The 13959-nt window shown below is 47.9% G+C and overlaps 2 protein-coding genes across 2 annotated transcripts; both read right to left on the reverse strand.

The window, feature by feature from the left end:
- Positions 1 to 2443: 2443 nt before the first annotated feature.
- On the reverse strand, positions 2444 to 3826 carry LOC140216471 (neprilysin-1-like). Its single transcript, XM_072286800.1, has one exon. It carries the CDS (start codon positions 3819 to 3821, stop codon positions 2916 to 2918), a length of 906 nt encoding a protein of 301 aa, XP_072142901.1. The 5' UTR covers positions 3822 to 3826; the 3' UTR covers positions 2444 to 2915.
- Positions 3827 to 5542: 1716 nt separating this feature from the next.
- Positions 5543 to 13116, reverse strand: LOC126524168 (uncharacterized). Its single transcript, XM_072286956.1, has 3 exons — positions 12752 to 13116; positions 7047 to 7409; positions 5543 to 5569 (listed from the first exon to the last, which is right to left on the reverse strand). Exons 1-3 carry the CDS (start codon positions 12965 to 12967, stop codon positions 5543 to 5545), a joined length of 606 nt encoding a protein of 201 aa, XP_072143057.1. The 5' UTR covers positions 12968 to 13116.
- Positions 13117 to 13959: the final 843 nt, after the last annotated feature.

Here is a 13959-nt window from a genome sequence, read left to right on the forward strand (position 1 = left end):
TCGGTGGCATCCTCATTTAGCGGCGAAATGGAGCGGAACGAGTCATTGCGTATGCTAGTCGAACACTTTCGAAGGCCGAGGTGGACTACTCAGAGACAGAAAAAGAATTCCGCGCAGTGATATGGGCCATCAACAAATTTAGACCATACCTATATGGCCGACCATTTCGAGCTATCAGCGACCATCATTCGTTGTGCTGACTGGCGAATCTCAAATACCCATCTGGACGGCTGTCAAGATGGAGTCTGCAGCTGCGGGAGTACGATATAACGATCGTATACGAGTCCGGTCACAAGCACAGTGATGTTGATTGCTTTTCACGTAAACAAATTGAATTCACGGAATATAGACCTGCGAAAAATGGACAGGATTGCCCATTTCTATTAGCTGCCACAACATCACAAATGGCGCAGCATCAGCCGTCTGACGCGAAGTTACGCCCGCTCATTGACTACCTAGAAGGACATCCTGTCGACATTCCATGAGCTTTTGTCCGCAGCTTGTCGTCGTTCGTCCTGAGAAATAATGTCCTGTACAAAAGAAATTTTGAACATAGTGCAGAGACATTTGTGCTCGTCGTACCTTCAAAGTCCCGACTCGAGATATTGGAAGCCTGCCACGACGACCCATCAGTAGGACGTTTAAGAGTGAGCAGAACATTTGCACGCATTCGCATGAAGTACTAACTGGCCAAAGTTATTGAATTCTGTGCAACACTACGCAAGAACCTGCCGGGCATACCAAAGACGTAAAACACCACCATTCAAGCAAGCAAGTCTCCTAAAACCCATAAAGTTGCCGGAAACTGCATTCGCACAAGTGGGAATGGACTTGGCCCCTTTCGCACATCGTCATCAAGAAATTGCTGGATCGTAGTTGCAACTACCTAACTCGATATGCCGAGATAGGGTCTCTTGTCAAGGGAACGGCCACTGAAGTAGCTGATTTCTTTTGTCACTAACATAGTACTACGGCATGGCGCTCCTAAAGTTCTCATCACGGACCGAGGAACCATATTTACTGCCCATTTGACACAGTCCATTATGAAACTGACGCACATATCATCCGCACAGGAATGGTAAACAGAACACTGACTGATATGCTGTCAATATACGTGGACATGGAGCACCAAACTTGGGAAAAGATACTACCGTACGCAACGTTCGCGTACAATACCGCTGTGCAAGAGACGACTAAGATGACATCTTTCCAACTAGTTTTTCGTCGGACCGTCCCCACAACCTTAGATGCACTGCAGATGCAATGCTATCTGCAGATGAGACCTCCGAAAATTACCATGACGTCAGCGACTTCACACAAAGAGCTGAAGAAGAACGGCAGCTGGCGCGACAGCGCATTCAGCAGCAACAGCAAACCGACGCGGACCGATACAACTAGGGACAAAAAGACGTCCAGTACGCACCAGGACACCAGTGTGGGTGTGGACTCCCGTATTGATGCGCGGCCTATCCTAAAAGCTTCTTCGTCGTTATTTTGGCCCGTATAGGATAATTCGCCGAATTCGTCCCTTGGACTACGAAGTTGCTCCAGAATGTCGAGTAACCTCATCACGACGGCGGCATCGAACAGAAATAGTTCATGTCATCCGAATGAAACCATACTACGGCAGACAATATCTGCTTCCGCCTACAAGCGTTGCGAATGACAGCCTAGAAACCACCGCCTTCTGTATGAGCATCGGGACGACGCACTCTTGGAAGGGTAAAATGACACAAGATGATTTCAAATTACGTGCGCAAGCCACCTCCTGCGCTCGTCCAGTTGAAACTGCTACCTGCGAAAGATAGCGGCAGTAAAGCGGGCAACGCGGGCTCACAAGGCACGTGCGATCGGAGCAACGTGTCATCTGCGCGGGACACGGGGGAAGAAGAAGAGGTGCCGAACTCTTGCGAAAAAGACTGTGGACGTTGTAGTGAGACTCTCGCTTAGCTGTTTGTCTGGCACAAGTTCGCCCAACGTAAAGTAATTAAAGTACCGTCACTAAACTGTACGTTACAATATAAATCTGCGTCGCTGAGAGTTGAATGTACCGCGCCGTAGCTGCGTAGCCAGGCGCGCCGACGCGAGGAAGCCCAAGCGCGCGATAACAGAGCGCAGCTGTTCACCGAGATCGCGCCGCGTTTCGACGCCTACGAGCCGTGCCGCACTGTCTGCGCATGCGTGGGCGCGCGGACGCGAGCTCGCGCGCGTCCGCGAGCGTACGTGTGGTCTGGGCTTTACATTTAGGTTCACGTTACAGGTACCCAGGTGGTGCAAATTATTCCGGAGTCCCTCATTACGGCGTGGCTCATAAACTGATGGTCGTTGTGGTACGTTAAAACCCATAATTTAATTTTTTAAAGAAGTGGTTCAGAGCCTCTGCAATCAATCCATCAGCCTCAGCACAAACAAAACTCAAAGCACTTGCGTCTCATAGAATACGTTTCTTCCTTTAAGCTACTGCCGACATAAACAGAAGTGTCGTGCGCCCAGTGCAATATTGAAACAACAAATATTGCGTTAACAAAACGAGAGTATATGTTGACACTCACTACAGCGCACCAGTTACACGAATAATTTAGTACATCTAAGAATGTCCCATGCAATGCCGACGTGATAAACACGGCAAGATGGCACTTGCCCGTCAGTGGCACTGTATGTGAAATGATGAACAGAAAAAAAAGAAGCTACAGAGAATTCGAAGCAAATCGGCGAGATTCAATAAATCGCGTAATGGCTGTTCTCGTGTGCTTCAACGCAGTACGCAGGCGTCGAGCAGGAACATGTATAAGCTAGCACTTTTAGCGCAATAACAAGATGTCATTTGAGCGGCCTCATAAGGAAACAGGAAAAATGTTGGACGACACGATGGCGATCACGTGGCTAACGTGTCGCAGTCTAGCTACAATGCGCCTTCAACCGTCGTCTTCGAAGAAAGTGCACTTGACCTTCGGGTTCATGCGCGAGCCGACCGGGCAGTGGAACGCGTTCGCGAACGCTGCGAAGTTTGCCAGTGGTACATTGCAGGCGTTTTCAGCGGCACCTCTTCCTTCCTCGGTGGCGCACAGCACATAACAGTAGGTGTGAAAGAAGACCTGGTCGCCCGACAGCTGCCCGAGCAAGGCCAACTGCAGCCCGTCCGCCGTCTTCTTTTTCTCCGAGGCGTGCTTGTACGCGCGGTAGGCCGTCTCCACAGCTGGCACGTGCGGGAAGAGGCTGAACACCGGACGGTTGCTCGAGGGTTTCGTGCCGTCAAGGACGGCTTCTCGCGTCCAATTATTCAGGCACGACATTTTCTTCAAGTACCCGCTTGAAACGTTGGGACCCCACCAGAGCCTGTAAGTGCCCGTCGAGTCGACGGTGCTGCCGACGGGGTCGAACGAGCGGGTCAACTCGCGGGCGGCGTAAGACCCGAGGCCGCCGTAGTTCATAGCGTCCGTGCCGTCTACGGTGTACAGCGGGCGCTCGAGCGCGTCCAACGACACGCGCAAGATGTTCCTGTAGTACTCGTAGGACAACAGCGCCGCGCCGCCTTCGCCCATCCGCCGCCGGTAAACGTCCTCGTACGCGTCGGTCGCCAGGAAGTCGCGCAGGACGGCGCTGGCCTCGAGGAAGCGCACGGTGAAGCTGGACTCAGGGTCCTTGGGAGCGAATGCTTCGTACAGCGATCGCCGACCTTCCTTGTGGAAGAAGACGTCGTTGGGGAAGATGTCGCGCGTCATCGAGTCCAGCTTGCGTACGGCCTCCGCCTTGGCGTCGTCGCCTGCCCAGCGGAGACTAGCGATGTTCTCCTTGGCCGCTGTTGCGATCGTGGTGAACATGTCGTCTATCCGGCCGCGGGTCTGAAATGCACAGATGCAGCGTGTGGGAAAGAAATACAGAGCTACACCACTGCACTCGCAGTATTGCTTAAAGAAACGCTCATCGTAAGAAGATCGGGCACGGCCATCCAGGGCCGGTATGATGTGATGCACCGTACCAATTCTTTGATTTTCACTATTTGTCGATTCTAAGTCACAAGCTGTATGATCATGAACATGGGTTCGCGTGCCGCTTGTACATGCACTGGTGAGCGAGAGTGCGCAATCTAGAAGTTTGCAGGTTTAGTCGATGTACTCCCTGATCGCCAATATGCGTTGTATGTTGCAGTGCGCAGACAGAACGTAACTCAATTTGCATGAGCATGAGATTGGATGTCTCGACGTTTACAGATGCCGCGCGACAGACGACAAGTGGGATAGACGACACGCGAGCGTGTTTACAGTGTGGAACCGCTCAACGTACGAACTGCTAAAGTGCACCATGATCTCGCCAGGCTGCCCTACCTGAATCGATTGGCACGTGCGACCCTGTTCACTGCAATAATGCTTGTGACACGCAAGATTTGCCGCCTCCGTTAGCCCAACGACAGAGTGTTTGGGAGCGGTGGATTCTAATAGTGACTTCAGGTGGCGGTTTCGGAGCGCTCCATAGGTAGTAATTTTGTTGAGTTGGTTCTTTGAGATTGCTGATATACGACTTGGAGCGTCCAGAAATTCCTCATCGACGGAGCGATTGCGCGATCCAGCCAGTTTCCGTTCGCGCGAGCGCTATGCAGCTTCCGGCAGGGCGCTTTTGCCGGTGTTGGCTCGGGCGTTAAGGGGGTTTTGTAATTCTGCTGTTGTACTGTTTGTGCTTCACGTCTATATTGGTGACGCGGCAGCATATGCATTTGTAAGCTACGCCTTCAGTTCTACTTGTGAGCCGAGAGGCAAGCAGTGACAGCATCCTATTACAGTGCCGAAAACGTGCTCTGTAATGTTTCGTGATGTGCCCGCGTTCAGTCGGGCATCACCGGGACTCTCCCTCGGCCCGCGTTAACGGAGAGTGGCTCGCCTGCATTTACCCAATAAAAATGTTTATTCTCTCTCTCGCCCTTCGGGAATCGCTTGCTTTCTCTGACTTGGATCTTGAACGCCATGCGATCACATTCGGAGAACCAGAACAACGACGCGAATTTACCATAAGAACGGAATAACGTGGACAAAACGGACTCCGGTAGGTCATACTGGTCTAGTGTAAGCGCCAGAGCCACGTCTAAAACGCCGTTTTCATGCAACACTGGCACATAACAAGCATACGATGGCATTGAAAGCCAAACGGAGGTGGTACTATGCAACGATCCATTTGATTTCTGAGCCTTTTCGTGCTTCGCCATTGGCTCTCATGTTGCGGTGCCACACATTGGGCACGAGGGATCGTAAGGAAGGACGAATGAAATGGATCGTTCTCAAAGAATTAGCCCTGCCGTGTGCGCTCGTTTTGCGTTCAGCCTTACAGCTACCTAACAAGATTTAAGAAGAAAAGTTAATTTGCCCGGCATTTCTCAATCTCTTTGTCAGTAAATGCCCCGATTAACCGAAGCGTATACTTTCAGGGAACGCTCACACTAAATCAACGAAGCGGCTGCGCATTCCGTGGTGCTCGCGAGGAAATCTTGCCGCTGCAAAGCAAACTCAGGATCTGTAAACGGCTTCAAGGATCGGCAGAAAACGCAAAGCCTTCACGTCGGTGACAACTCCAGCGCCACCTATTTAAATACATGTAAAATGCAGAAATGCTCTGACAGGATAGTGGCTGAACTGATCTGAATGAAATTTGCTACATTGGGAGAGGAAGGTAAATTTCAGTGACTGTTGGAAGCAAAACTTTTATGTAAGGCCTGCATTTCCCTCACAAAAATTTGGCAAGCCCACAAAAAATAATCTAGAAGAGTGTTGTTTACAAAACTGTAAGACTGCACCAACAATAGACATCGCAGTTCTGTAAATTGAGTGCTTTAATTAGAGCACCAAAAGCGCATAAGTTTGATGTATGAATTTTCAGCTTACGTGATTTTGTTACAACGTTCACAACGGCTTTCCGAAAGTCCAACTCCGAAATTATTTTATATTTCGGAGGGGTGCATAGGGCTAATACATGAATTTTGTCAACCTTAGTTGTATAGTCAAACGCCATTATAACGAAGTGTTGGAGGCCTCCAAAATCCTTTGTTATACAGGTCACTTCGTTGTAAAGCTGAAGCGTCATGCCGTTGACAATATGGCCGGGCAAGCACGTTCAGCCACAGAAAACATATATCTAAAACGAATTTAGGAGCAGTATTGTGAAGAAAGTCACTAATATTTTTTTTTTTCGTTTGCACACTTCTTCTGTCAGTGTGTGCGACTGCGGCCAGTCTTAATGCCCCGAGGTTCATAGCATGTTCCGCGGAGAAAGTCAGGAGCTGCGCCAACAAATGATGAGAGCGTCCCATGCCGCTATCGCCTCACTTCCCGTCAATATTATGGTTCGTTTACTGTCGCCTTCATTCACATTCGCGTTTTTTCTGCACTTGATGGCTTTAAAAACGCCATCGGTCAGCAGTTACGATTACATCGTCACGTTGTCATCCACTGCGGCGTTGCGAGATCACCGAGCCGCGCTCTGCCCACCTCGGTGTGGCTTCTATAGCAACAAATCAGCCGTTGGAGACGCCTAAATTCCTTCGTTGTACAGGGGAATTCGTTGTATTTGTCTTCACTGCAGAGGCATTCACGATACCCATGAAAAATGAGAATTCGGCCGGGACAGTCAATCCTTTGTTAATCATGGCATTTTGCTGTAGAGGCGTTGGTTGTAGAAGAGCTCAACTGTATTACTTTACGCAGTTTACAGAATTCCCAAATTTGTTTTTTTTTTTATTGTGGAGTTGCTCAGCCGTAAGTTGCAGTTTGGTTTCAGAAATCTTTAAACGTAAAATTGTTCTTTATAATAACACTGATGACTCCAAAAACATTTTCTGCTTCTTACAATCACTAGAGTTTGTTCTTTAGAAGAATCAAAGCTCATCATAATCAGTGCAGTGGTTGTCTAGATAAACGTCTTCTTCCGTTACATTGTAGTGCCTAAATTCAAATGCCAAGGATACAGCTTCGTCCGAAGAGGAAGCTTTGGCTGCTAAGCGCCAGTATCAACACATTAGCGAACCTTAAGGCCTGTGCGTATATTGCGGGGTACGCACTAACCGTGTACGTGTGTCGATACACGATACGTGGAGCAGCGCGGAGTAGTCCTAGGCGCGAGTCGACCAGCTTTTCGCAGGCTTGGTGCACATGAAAGAGGGTACCGATCAGGACGCTGCCGCTGCCGTATGCTGTACTCGGCGATGAAACCATGGCCCACAGGTAGGTCTGCACTAGGGTCCACGCAACGGCGTCTAGCAGCTTCTCGGCCCTGTCGGCGTAGTCCCTCAGCAAGGCGTCAAGTTCGGCTAGCATCTCCGTGCTGTGCGCCACCATGGTGTCATCGGGAGATAGCAGCACATGGTCCACCAGGTGCTTCTGTAGCAGCTGGAACCACAAGTCAGAGGGCCGCAGTGACGGGGTCATCTAAAAGAGCCGAGACATAGCGGTACTATTGATACGTGAAAGCAAGTCCCTGTGTCACCCGAATATAACGTCGCGTACCTGACAGCACTCAAATGAGCCGACTATACCCGCTTTCCAAATCAAATGTGTAACCATACACGAAAGATCGACCTACAATGTTTTCAGCGCACGACCACTACTGCTGCTTTTAGATCGTACGGTATAGCTGACGTTCCATTCTCGCGGCTTCAAATACGTGCACATTGATGACACGAGTATTGTTCTATTCTGCGATGCTTATGACCACTGCGGAAACATAAGCCAGGCGCGGTGACGTGCGTGTTTTTGGACATTTTAAGAAAGACGCAACTTGCAAACAACTAAAGGGGTTCTGTTGGCCAGTGAGAGAGCAGTAACCTCTGGTGACAGAGCAAGGTGATCGCTCATCAGCTGCTTTCACAACTGCAAGATACTGCGCTCTGATATCTGTGTTTCTGCACAGTGCGTTTTTCAATCACGATAAGTTGACCAAATCAGGACGAGACGCCGACCGTATCGCCTGCTCGATTCGAATGCACTATTATTTCTCGAACCACACGAAACCCGAGAAAGCAGACGAATTGTAAGTGAGAGGCGACGCGCCTGTCGCACGCATTTGGACCAGGGCACATTGCCGCAGCATGGTCACGCAGGCCATTAATCTTTCGGCAGAAGCCGGACCATGGACTCTGAAATTGCGGAGCGCGCGTGGTATTGAAGGCCCTGGATGGACAGCCATGACCTCCGGACAAACGATGACAGGCCGGATCAGGAAAGAGTAAAAAATTATTTGTTTCCGTTCATAGTTTCAATGCAGTGATGCTACTGTTGACGTGGTAAACTATACTGCAGGTACTGATGTGGCAAACAATACTGTTGATGGTGATGTGGCGAACTATACAGCGGGCGTACAAGCATGGAAAATGTAATCCGTTGTGCTCGCGGGAGCATATGTAATTTCGCGTTCTCTTGTAGCACACGGCTGGTAGATGCGTGCACAACTACGCGTGCTCTTTTTAAACCGAATCGAATGGCAATCGAATAAGGTCAGAAGCGAATCAAATGTCGAATATTTTTCCAATAGTTTGCGAACATTGTAAAGAATTTCTCAGCGTTACTATCCGCATTTTCAACATCCCGGCATTCGCAACAAAAGAAAGTGTATATCATTGTCTGCACTATAGAAAGCATGTTTGTTAAAAGTACTAACCGACCATTATGAACAACTAAGTAAATTGTTCGCAAAGTCGGGGCTCTTAGAATACGCGGTCATGCATTATAAGTTTATAAAATTATGCACCATTTAATATCTGAGCATACCGTCAGGAGGAGACGTGCGTGTTGATATTAAAAACGAGAGAGTGAAAAGAAAGCACTTTTTTCTAGTCGCCGCGACAGAAGAGGACGCTGCTCTTGTATAACGTAGGCTGTAACGAAAGGTATTCTGATTTTATCCGATAAGAGGACACAGGTTCTGCACATAAAAGTGGTGCTAAACAATGCCTACTGAAGAATGCCGTGTCTGAAAAGCATTTTACTGTGAGTGATCATCTTTAGTCGGAAAAGTGTGGCTGACTGAGCGACGTGGTGTGCTTTAGTACGTTACGTCTACTGTGAATGGGATGGTGAAAATATCGCATTTATGCTTCCATTTATTGCTCGTTCACTTAAGTTGACGAGGTAAAATAATCAAAAAGCATGCGAGAAATGTTCATACCTTTAAATAGACACAGTTCGACTCGGTGATCTAATCACATAATAACTGACCTTGCAACTACCAGCGGCTGCCAGTCTACTTGTGCAACGAAGTTTCACAATTTCTTTTAGTTCTACCATGTCGAGATTTACAAGAAATGTGCAGTAATTGCCTAGCTAACCCGAATGCCAATTCAGATAGACGCATAGCGAACAGTGAGGGCCTACGACAGAACTATAACCATTGGAAAAACGAAATGTCATTTACATTTATCACCATGCAGCACAAGAAAAAAGACAGGAATGTGCAACCGAGCTGGCAGGTATGATAAGAAGAAAATCCACCTTTATGATTGCTATTCAGCAGAAAAAAGAAATAAAGTCGGAACAATTGGCCGCCCGGCAGGATAAAGTCGGGACTTGGGACTTTACACAAAAGCCGGGACTGTCCCTCTAAGTTCAGGAACGTTACCAACACTGTCTAGATCAGCAATATATATATATATATATATATATATATATATATATATATATATATATATATATATATATATATAAACCCCTATCCAAAATTATATAGCGACCGACCCAAGAGCAGATAGGCAGCAGCCATGTCAAACCCGGGAAAGTAGGCAAAGAGCGCTCCGCTGAAATACATTTTTCTTGACATGGTCAAAAGCTTTTGATCGTGTGCCACACACTTTACTCATTGACAGATTAAGGGATGCCGGGCTTCCTGAGACATTGATATTGTGGTTGCAGGCTTATCTGAGTAATCGCGCACAGTTTGTGGAGTGTGCGGGTGTTAGGTCTACTGATCTGCCGGTATTGTCTGGGGTTCCACAAGGTTCAGTGCTTGGTCCTCTGTTGTTTTTAATTTATGTAAACGGCATTGCTTCTAACATCGATCATTCTGTTACAGTAATATTGTTCGCTGATGACTGCGTGATGTATAGTGTTGTCAATAGCTCCTCTTGCCAAACACTACTGAACAATAGCCTCTGTAAACTCGCGAACTGGTGCGAACGAAACGGTATGCAAATCAATTTTGATAAAACAACATGACAATAACCACAAAGAAAAAGCCACTGTCTCATACGTACAAAATTGCTAATAAAACTATTCAATCGGTAACGTCTGTCAAATATCTAGGACTAACTATCACAAGCAACTTAAAATGGGACAAACATTTGAAGAACGTTTGTACAACAGCGTTTAATAAACTTTGTTTTTGCGCAGGAAACTAAAAGACTCACCGTCAAGTGTTAAACTCGAGGCATACCGCACTATGGTTCTAGCAGTCCTTGAGTACGCTTCCGCAGTATGGGACCCATACTAGGTTAAAGATATTGCATAAGTAGAACGAATTTAGCGCCTCGCTGCTCGATTTATTGTATCTGACTATCGGTCTTCTTCATCTGTTACTGACATGTTGCAGCGACTGAATCTGGAAGCCCTCCGTGTCCGCCGAAAGATTGCGAGACTAAAAATGCTTTATTTGGTCTATCAGAACAAAATCGGTCTCCCACGCGAAACTTATCTTTCCTGCGCACAACACAGGTCTTCTAGAGTTAATCACTTGAATGCTATCCACCCGTACTTTGCGAGGACGAAAATGTTTCAGAAGCCTTTTTTTCCGTTCACAATTGAAGAGTGGAGTTGTCTGCCAGCGTCTGTTGTTGATTGTGCAAATGTAGATTCCTTTGTGAAATCTGTCATTGCACTTGATGTAACCCTCTCCTGCTAGGGCAGCATTGCTGCCTGCAGTATTTTGAAATAAATAATAAGAAGAAATAAATTTTGTTTAGCGGCCAGGGGTGTACATTGCATTATTTCGCTGCTCTGATAATATGTCTCTGTTTTCTCTTCGCCAGCTTAAACTAACACGCTTAAGAATGTGGGACATTTTTCAGAAGCGCTCTCGCTTCAGTGCACTTTGCCTGCGTAACTTTCCCTTTCATTGCAACAGAATGTAGTCCGTGAGTATAGGGTTCTTGCCATATAGCTGCGTGCAGTTGAACTGAAAGTAAACTTCTGCCAGAGGAGTTTCAGTGCTAGCCTAATCCTTTTTGTCGCTTTCAATGCTTTACCCTTCGGACGATACTGCCAGATTTTGTTGTTGCACGAATGCCTACCATGACCGTCATAGTTAAAACCTAAGAAGTGCGTGACAGTCCTAGCAGAAACAGCACAGATCAAAGCAGAGCTCTCCTAATGAGAAGTGGTGCCACTCCCGACACAGACCCAGTGCCCAGTGTCGACTACCTAGCACCCTGGAAAGACATTGAACTCACAGATCGGAAGCCCTTGCTAAAGCGAATGGATCCTAACCGGCAAATAGAGTGAAGACAGCATTACGCTAGACAGTACTTGGAATCCTGTGACCCACTTACTGCGACGCGTTTCTGCACTGATGCAGCATTCCGCGCCAGCACTACTCACACGAGGCCCGCAATTGTAGTGCATGGCTCGACACTGGTGCGACGGACAGTACAGAGGGATCACTGGGAGAAGCGTTTCCTCGTGTGACCACTGTTGAACTCCTGGCCATTTTAGAGGCGGGCCACCTTGGTAGAGATAAACTCGCGCCGACTTCCCGGTTCCACACTTTGACCGATAGCCAGCCAGTAATCCCTACACTAGGCCCACTGGACCGCTTTGGCCAAACACTCCTAATCATCCAAACCGAGTGCGTCGCGCTGCTCCGCGAACATTAATCGCAGTGACTGTCAAGTGGTGACACAAAGTGACACAAAGCATGCACTCGTGCAGTGCCTGATTCCGTGCTTTACTACTCTTGCTGCAAAGCACCAACGAAACCGAGCAAACGCCATCTCCTATGGGAATGCCCTGCTTTCAGCAGTGCTAGCCCCAGTTACGCAGCCACCATACCAACACTGAACGAATGGATTAATCCGCAGGTTGGGACTCGAGATCACCTCCTGGCCTTCAACGAAATTGAAAGAGATATCGGCATTTCCAGGAGGATTTGGCGGTTTTCTTTCTTCCCCACCCTTTCCCCACTTAGGCTTAGGAGCCTTGTCGTTTTCATTTAAAACGGTTTATTCATTCATTCGTTGCGATGGCAATTGTACTGACGCTATATGCACCATCGCCGTCGGCATTGTGCTCACGACCTGTTATCAACGACGCAAGCACGGCCTACAGCTTGGAGAATTGAAAGGGTTGCAGAGATGACGAAGTCCATCTGGCTCCAAAAGCGACGTAGCCAACTGGACGAACCGGAACACGTCCCGCTCACTCCGTTCTGTCAGAGCTAGGGAAGCGATCTGGCTTCCACTGCTGACGCGAGCGTTGTGCAAACGCGTACTAGCGTTCCTTCTGAGCACCTGCGTGCATACCACGCCGTGGTGAACGCCAAACTAAGTTTATGTAATCCATTCTTCGGAGGCTGACCAACGCCGACAGTTTTTCTCCGATTTCGTCTTGTGCACGACCGAGGTGGGAATATAATGCGATCACTGCAACACTGCTGGCTTGCTCCTTATCCTGCCCGCTTATTCAGATGCCTTAAGCTCAGCACTGAACCTTGCTACATATGGCTTTCAATGCTGTGCCTTTGTGCGATACTGACGACCGTTTATTTCTTTTTTTCATTCCACACTGACCTGTTGGAACTGGCGCAGCGGAAACCACGACTGGGTTCTGAAGAGGCCAGCCCGCAGGACGTGCAACAGCCGTTCCTCGGCGTCGAAAAGCTCGCGAAAGCTCCGGTCGTCTCGGATCGGGGGTGAACCGAGCAGCTCGAGATGGTCGTCCAAGTAGTCCTTGTACGAGTTCTGCCGTACGCGCATCAGGCGCAGCTGCTGCCAGACGGCGTCCATTTCTCCGGCGGATAGCGCCAGCACCGTCTGTGCGCGGCGGCCGGTGCTTACGTACACGTGCACCTTGGAGGAAAGGCGCGCAGAGCGCTGCGTGGGTCAGTGCCTTGCGTCACCGAATGCGAAGGAAACAAAAATAAAGTCACACAAGATAAGGGCGATGCGCTCAAGACGGCTGTAATTGCCTGGCTATAAAGATGTTCATGAACGCCTAGCGACAGGCTTTGATTTGTTCGTCATGAATACCACGCATGCCGAGCGACACTTTCGGCTGGAGTATGGACTTCATTTTATGGTTTTGTTACGATTTAAGTATCTCTGTACTTATTTCGTTATTTTTATGCGCCTCGTGCACGTGGAAAAAGCAGGTTCGCTATCTCGGTGGATGTACTTGTGGATATATGTTAAAATGGTATATGTACACTTTTAGCGTAATAACCTTCAAGTTAACCTAAATTCGCAAGTAATCTATGCTATATTGGTTGCCTTGTTACTGAACGAACTTGATTTTTGTGTTTTTGTGTAACAACAACATAGAGTGAAGTCACATGGACATGAGTCATGTCCTCTGCTATGGCGTGGGCGGTTCAAATTGAAAAAGCATCTGCGGAACTTTCGACGGTAATTTTCTATGAAACAAAGTGAAATATTGGCTCAGAGAAAACGATCGTCGTCTTCAAGGCGAATACTCTATGGATCTAGCTCGACTTAATATTTTCTTTTAGTCGCCATTTAAATCGTCACCTTCATTTATGGAGTGTTGTCTTTTGTACCGGAGAGGAGTGCTAAATGACTTAGGCATTACCGTACATCCCTAATCTTGCATACTTATTGTCCTCAAAAGTTATTGCGCAGAAGAGTTTACACAGATTTTAGACGTTAGGATGAAAAGTTGGGCCATGTTAGTTTATGTTTAGGTTTCAAGTATGTGCTGAGGAAGTTCTTTATTTGTATGCGTTTTATTTATGCCTGTTTCATTGCCAGGTAATACCTGT

The sequence above is a fragment of the Dermacentor andersoni genome, chromosome 3 (assembly GCF_023375885.2).
Source record: "Dermacentor andersoni chromosome 3, qqDerAnde1_hic_scaffold, whole genome shotgun sequence".
Lineage (NCBI taxonomy): Eukaryota > Metazoa > Arthropoda > Arachnida > Ixodida > Ixodidae > Dermacentor > Dermacentor andersoni.

What these genes read in the sequence shown, in the direction of transcription:
- LOC140216471 (XM_072286800.1), bottom strand. Translation starts at nt 3,821, where the DNA reads ATGTTCACCACGATCGCAACAGCGGCCAAGGAGAACATCGCTAGTCTC.
- LOC126524168 (XM_072286956.1), bottom strand. Translation starts at nt 12,967, where the DNA reads ATGGACGCCGTCTGGCAGCAGCTGCGCCTGATGCGCGTACGGCAGAAC. An exon ending in CGCTGCGCCAGTTCCAACAG is followed by an intron (nt 7,410 to 12,751) that starts GTCAGTGTGGAA and finishes CGGCTCTTTTAG; the next exon opens with ATGACCCCGTCACTGCGGCC. An exon ending in TGTATCGACACACGTACACG is followed by an intron (nt 5,570 to 7,046) that starts GTTAGTGCGTAC and finishes GTATTTAAATAG; the next exon opens with GTGGCGCTGGAGTTGTCACC.